Source organism: Thunnus albacares, chromosome 8 (genome assembly GCF_914725855.1).
Source record: "Thunnus albacares chromosome 8, fThuAlb1.1, whole genome shotgun sequence".
NCBI lineage: Eukaryota > Metazoa > Chordata > Actinopteri > Scombriformes > Scombridae > Thunnus > Thunnus albacares.
In genome coordinates, this window is record NC_058113.1 from 34,878,129 (window position 1) to 34,885,628 (window position 7,500).

General features: G+C 43.9%; 1 protein-coding gene across 1 annotated transcript in view; it reads right to left on the reverse strand.

The window, feature by feature from the left end:
* myo1eb (myosin IEb) overlaps positions 1-6,444 on the reverse strand; it is a 25,620-nt gene extending 19,176 nt beyond the window's left edge. The window contains exons 1-2 of the mRNA XM_044359426.1: positions 6,103-6,444; positions 1-29 (exon numbers count right to left, since the gene is read on the reverse strand). The exon at positions 1-29 is cut by the window's left edge and continues 109 nt beyond it. Of these exons, the coding sequence (XP_044215361.1) occupies positions 1-29; positions 6,103-6,105 (32 nt within the window). The 5' untranslated portion in view covers positions 6,106-6,444. The remainder of the gene's footprint in view (positions 30-6,102) is intronic.
* Positions 6,445-7,500: the final 1,056 nt, after the last annotated feature.

The window sequence follows — 7,500 nt, forward strand, 5'->3', positions numbered from 1 at the left end:
GCCTGCCAATGGTATCGCTCCTTACTACCCTGAGGGGCGGGGCATAGAGAGAGAGACGGTCAGACTGGTTAAACACCTGTACAGCTGTGTGTATCAATACAGCAGCACACACAGTGTTCACACACACACCTGCAGACACATTTATAGTCTCAATATCTGTAAATAAAACAGGAACTAAAATAAATCACAAGTGTGTGAACTCAACACCTGCAGCTTTATAAGCAGGATCACCGTCCTGGAAAACTACGAATCTCCAAAACTTTAAAAAAGTTCAAAATCTGCTTTTAGTGGTTTTCTATTATTTATTTCCTGTTTTAATGTCAGATGTTAAACAAGGTCAAAGTTCAGAAACTTGAGCTGAACGTTTGTAGAAATGTTGCCTGCAAGTCAAAACTCAGGGCTTCAACCTGCCTGTTTATGACTTTTTCTCATAATGTTCTGATGTTTTGCTCTGGTATTATTACAACTTTTTCTTGTAATATTACAACTTTTTTCTGGTATTATCACAACTTTCCTTCTAGTAGTACGTCGGCTCGATGTGCATGCCCATAAATGGCTGTCCGTTCTATAGCCGTTGTTGCTAAGGTGGTTGCTAAGGTGGTTGCTAAGGTGGTTGCTATGTGTTGTTCAGCTCCAACATGTACGGATGGATGTGAGAAGTTGACATTTGGAGTAAAGAAGGAGAAGAAGAAGTGAAATCCTGCTACTATAGTTTGTTTACGTAGCCTCCGGAGTCGGAGGAAGCTTCCTGAAGCTGACCAATCAGAACAGAGTGGGCTCATCAGGAGGCGGGGCTTAAAGAGACAGGAGCTAAAACGTCCTGTTTCAGACAGAGGCTGAACTGAGGGGCTGCATAAAGGACCAGTAGAAGATAAATAAGGAGTTTTTAACTGGAAATCAGTAAAGATATTCCAGTAGATATCCCATGTGCAGAATATGTGTCCTTTAAGTTTTCATGAGCTGAGAGAAACAGATGTGTGTTTTCTGATCATCCTGCAGTTTATTGACTTTACGGAGAGACTTTTGTCAACATATACATGAACATTTAAAGCAGCTCTGTGTGGACTTTTCTTGGAAACAAACAAAGTTTCTGTTTACATTCAGTGTTTCTCACTAAAACTTGTGTGTCTGACAAACATGTTGAAAATATCATTTTGGGGGATTTTATGTCTTAATTGCACAGCAACAGTTGAGATGACATGAAACAAAAGGTTCCCTGCTGGAATCAAACCACACATGTTGCATTTATGAGTCTTAACCAGTCAGCTACTGGGCGCTTCATTCAGCTAACTCACTGATTCCATGGCAACATTCTGTTTATGCCTGCAAAGCATTATGGGAACTGTATGATTAACCCCCATATCAAACTTAGACAGGAAGGACAAAATCCATGAATATGAACTTTTATCAATATTTCAATGACATCACCAATGATCAGACTCATATATTCTGGAACACTGACACTTTCCTCTAACGTCCATATACACATATATATACATATGTACACACATATATACATATATCTATATACACATATATCCATATATATCCATATATATCCATACATACATTTATATATCTATATATATACACATACATATATACATTTATATCCATATATATCCATATGCATCTGTCTCTGTATTGAAAACCAGTCAACACACAGACAGAAAACTCACTACTTAAAACTGGCCTGAGGGTTGAAAATGAGTTTGTTTTGTTATGAAAATCTCTGAATTAAAATCATAATAGATGATCGAAGGATCAACAGCAGGACGAACAAACCTCACTGAACTGTGTGTGTGTGTGTGTGTGTGTGTGTGTGAGAGTGTGTGTGTGTGTGTGCGTGTGTGTGTGTGTGTGTGTTATCAGATGTGATGTGTGGTTGGTTCTCTCTCCTGAATTCCCAGCATTCCTCTGTCCTGTAAGATCATGTCGTGGTGGAGCAGCGAGTGGCGACGCCCTGACATGTTTGCCTCGACACGCTGAGCTGCAGGATGCTGTGTGTGTGTGTGTGTGTGTGTGTGTGTGTGTGTGTGTGTGTGTGTGTGTGTGTGTTGCAGGTTTAAGGGCTCAGTTAGACATTCAGTAGATGTTCAGTCTGAGGAATTCTTCTCATCCTTTTGCTTTTCCTTCTTTTTTAACTGAGTGAGCTATGAACGGTAGGTATCAAACATACTGCAGAGAGAGTTCATGCAGCCTGATGGAGCTGCTGTATTGATCCAAACTGAAGCGTTTCTGCTCCATCAGACCTGCTGTCTACATTCATACATTCACTTCTTTTATCTAAAACACTTTACACACACTGACGTCAGCGAGCTTCCTGCAGGCTGCAGGTCAGGAGGTCTGTGATCAATAAACAAGCTGCTGATCTGCAACACTGACGTCACTTCCTGTGGTGCTTTGAAATCATTTAAGTGACAGAATGACAAAAGTAAAAAGATTAAAGCATGTTTGGTCCTCCTGGCTCTCCGTACTGATCACCGACTGATCAATAACACTGTTCACATCATATTCAAGACTCATCAGACAGAGTTTACATATTATTTACTGACATTAGAAGGTTTAGGTTTCATTATGTTGACTTCAGTGTTTGTTTCTCTGAGGGCCCCCTGAGGGCCCGGAGCCACAGTTTGAACACTCTGACTGAGGATCAGCAGAAACAGCTGCAGTTTGAGGTCAAACTGTCACTAAATGTTTCCATGGAAACGGGCTGAAAAAATGTCTTAAACCTGCAGTGTGGAACCAGCTGATCACAGGTCGGTTCCTCAGACTAACAGAACCGGCTGATCACAGGTCGGTTCTTCACACTAACAGAACCAGCTGATCACAGGTCTGTTCCTCACACTAACAGAACCGGCTGATCACAGGTCGGTTCCTCAGACTAACAGAACCAGCTGATCACAGGTCTGTTCCTCAGACTAACAGAACCGGCTGATCACAGGTCGGTTCTTCACACTAACAGAACCAGCTGATCACAGGTCTGTTCCTCACACTAACAGAACCGGCTGATCACAGGTCGGTTCCTCAGACTAACAGAACCGGCCGATCACAGGTCGGTTCCTCAGACTAACAGAACCAGCCGATCACAGGTCTGTTCCTCACACTAACAGAACCTGCTGATCACAGGTCGGTTCCTCAGACTAACAGAACCAGCCGATCACAGGTCTGTTCCTCACACTAACAGAACCTGCTGATCACAGGTCGGTTCCTCAGACTAACAGAACCGGCCGATCACAGGTCGGTTCCTCAGACTAACAGAACCAGCCGATCACAGGTCTGTTCCTCACACTAACAGAACCGGCTGATCACAGGTCTGTTCCTCACATTAACAGAACCAGCCGATCACAGGTCTGTTCCTCACATTAACAGAACCGGCTGATCACAGGTCTGTTCTTCACATTAACAGAACCAGCTGATCACAGGTCGGTTCCTCAGACTAACAGAACCAGCCGATCACAGGTCGGTTCTTCACACTAACAGAACCAGCCGATCACAGGTCGGTTCCTCAGACTAACAGAACCAGCTGATCACAGGTCTGTTCTTCACACTAACAGAACCGGCTGATCACAGGTCGGTTCCTCAGACTAACAGAACCAGCTGATCACAGGTCTGTTCTTCACACTAACAGAACCAGCTGATCACAGGTCGGTTCTTCACACTAACAGAACCAGCTGATCACAGGTCTGTTCCTCAGACTAACAGAACCGGCCGATCACAGGTCGGTTCCTCAGACTAACAGAACCGGCTGATCACAGGTCTGTTCCTCAGACTAACAGAACCGGCCGATCACAGGTCGGTTCCTCAGACTAACAGAACCGGCTGATCACAGGTCTGTTCTTCACACTAACAGAACCAGCTGATCACAGGTCTGTTCTTCACACTAACAGAACCGGCTGATCACAGGTCGGTTCTTCACACTAACAGAACCGGCTGATCACAGGTCTGTTCTTCACACTAACAGAACCGGCTGATCACAGGTCGGTTCCTCAGACTAACAGAACCGGCTGATCACAGGTCGGTTCCTCACACTAACAGAACCAGCTGATCACAGGTCGGTTCCTCAGACTAACAGAACCAGCTGATCACAGGTCGGTTCCTCACACTAACAGAACCAGCTGATCACAGGTCGGTTCTTCACACTAACAGAACCAGCTGATCACAGGTCTGTTCTTCACACTAACAGAACCGGCTGATCACAGGTCGGTTCCTCAGACTAACAGAACCGGCTGATCACAGGTCTGTTCCTCACATTAACAGAACCGGCTGATCACAGGTCTGTTCCTCACATTAACAGAACCGGCTGATCACAGGTCGGTTCCTCAGACTAACAGAACCGGCTGATCACAGGTCGGTTCCTCAGACTAACAGAACCGGCTGATCACAGGTCCGTTCTTCAGACTAACAGAACCGGCTGATCACAGGTCCGTTCTTCAGACTAACAGAACCAGCTGATCACAGGTCGGTTCTTCACACTAACAGAACCGGCTGATCACAGGTCGGTTCCTCAGATTAACAGAACCGGCTGATCACAGGTCTGTTCCTCAGACTAACAGAACCAGCTGATCACAGGTCTGTTCTTCACACTAACAGAACCAGCTGATCACAGGTCGGTTCCTCAGACTAACAGAACCAGCTGATCACAGGTCGGTTCCTCAGACTAACAGAACCGGCTGATCACAGGTCGGTTCCTCAGATTAACAGAACCAGCTGATCACAGGTCGGTTCTTCACACTAACAGAACCGGCTGATCACAGGTCTGTTCCTCAGACTAACAGAACCAGCTGATCACAGGTCTGTTCTTCACACTAACAGAACCAGCTGATCACAGGTCGGTTCCTCAGACTAACAGAACCAGCTGATCACAGGTCGGTTCCTCAGACTAACAGAACCGGCTGATCACAGGTCGGTTCCTCACACTAACAGAACCGGCTGATCACAGGTCGGTTCCTCAGATTAACAGAACCGGCTGATCACAGGTCGGTTCTTCACACTAACAGAACCAGCTGATCACAGGTCGGTTCTTCACACTAACAGAACCGGCTGATCACAGGTCGGTTCTTCACACTAACAGAACCAGCTGATCACAGGTCTGTTCTTCACACTAACAGAACCGGCTGATCACAGGTCGGTTCTTCAGACTAACAGAACCTGCTGATCACAGGTCGGTTCCTCAGACTAACAGAACCAGCTGATCACAGGTCTGTTCCTCAGACTAACAGAACCGGCTGATCACAGGTCGGTTCTTCAGACTAACAGAACCAGCTGATCACAGGTCTGTTCTTCACACTAACAGAACCGGCTGATCACAGGTCGGTTCTTCAGACTAACAGAACCTGCTGATCACAGGTCGGTTCCTCACACTAACAGAACCAGCTGATCACAGGTCGGTTCTTCAGACTAACAGAACCAGCTGATCACAGGTCTGTTCTTCACACTAACAGAACCAGCTGATCACAGGTCGGTTCCTCAGACTAACAGAACCAGCTGATCACAGGTCGGTTCCTCAGACTAACAGAACCGGCTGATCACAGGTCGGTTCCTCACACTAACAGAACCGGCTGATCACAGGTCGGTTCCTCAGATTAACAGAACCGGCTGATCACAGGTCGGTTCTTCACACTAACAGAACCAGCTGATCACAGGTCGGTTCTTCACACTAACAGAACCGGCTGATCACAGGTCGGTTCTTCACACTAACAGAACCAGCTGATCACAGGTCTGTTCTTCACACTAACAGAACCGGCTGATCACAGGTCGGTTCTTCAGACTAACAGAACCTGCTGATCACAGGTCGGTTCCTCAGACTAACAGAACCAGCTGATCACAGGTCTGTTCCTCAGACTAACAGAACCGGCTGATCACAGGTCGGTTCTTCAGACTAACAGAACCAGCTGATCACAGGTCTGTTCTTCACACTAACAGAACCGGCTGATCACAGGTCGGTTCTTCAGACTAACAGAACCTGCTGATCACAGGTCGGTTCCTCACACTAACAGAACCAGCTGATCACAGGTCGGTTCTTCAGACTAACAGAACCGGCTGATTATGTTGTTTTAAATGTCAGAAACAGTTTTAAGTCAGTGAAGTCAGTGAACTCACCATGTTTGCTTCTCTGCTCTCACTTCCTGCTTCAGGTAAAAGTTGAGAAATCTTCAGTCAGTCAGGTGGATCCAGGTGATCCAGGTGATCCGGGTGATCCAGGTGATCAGGAACTGAACCTGGATCAGTTTAGATCAGTTCAGATGAAATTAGACTGATTCTGTTGATCTGAACAACATTTTCTTCTGACTTCTTTTTTCTTCTTCTTCCTTCAGTCTCAAGTCTCTCAACTCCCTGCAGGTGTGGGCAGGTAAGGCCCCGCCTCCTCCCTGTGGAATTCTGGGTAAAGTAGTCTGAGTGAACACAGCTGGAGCTCTGCTGCCCCCTGCTGTCACATTACAGAACTACAGTAAGATGAAGATTAAACAGATGATGCTGCTCATTTAATCTCTTCACATTTTTCACATCTTTATTTTATATTTTGATGGTTTTTGTTTAATTATATTTAACTTTTATCATTCTTTTACATTTCAAACATCTCTGTATATTTTACTTGAAAATGTGTTTTATTATCTCACTAATTATGTTTATTTTCAGCTGTAAAGTCCTTTTAACTGCAGTAAACAGTGTGAGAGCTGCTGTATGGATAAAGTTGATTGATTGATTGATTATTGGGACAGTAGATTTAAAACTGGAATCGTATCTTTGTTGTAAAATTGAAAACTGTAAAAGAAAATAAATAAAATATTCTGAGCAGGAAATTCAGATTTTCTCAGATTCACAGACTTTAACACAAGAAAATGAAATTATGAAATTACTGAATCGTCGATGTTTGTGTTTCAAATAATTCAAAGAAAATGTGATTTTCCAGTAAATTTCCTTTTTAAAACACAAACTTTTCTTTATTAAACTTTATTGAACAGATGTTTTCTTCTTTCATCTTCACACTTTATACTGTATGTTTATATCCACATACAGTTGTTTTTTGCAGTTTGATGCCTTTAAATAAATCCTGAACTGTGAATGTTGGTTTAAAAAACCTAATTAAGAAGCTGCTGTGACCTTTGACCTCCTGTCTGACTCAGCGACAGTGACTGAAGCTCAGAGTCCATCAGTTTAAACAGAAAACATGACGTCAGCTCTTCGTTATGTTTATATCATTATGTTTTTAATTTTACCTTCAATAATCCTTTTATCTTTTATTTCTCTAACAAACAGGAATCAGATTCATTCAAACCAAAACTCCAAAAATCTCTTCTCAAAGATTTTATCTCGTTCGTCTTTTTTGACAAAGAGAAACTTGAAAAATGAGAAACTGGTTTCAGTTGTAATTATCTGCCTGCAGCAGTTTTTACTACTTTAGGTTTCAGACACGCCCGCTTCCTGCTTCACCTGTCGGACGCCTGCAGTCCGAAGTTCAGATTAATGTTTGAACTGTTGACTCACATCACTGATCTG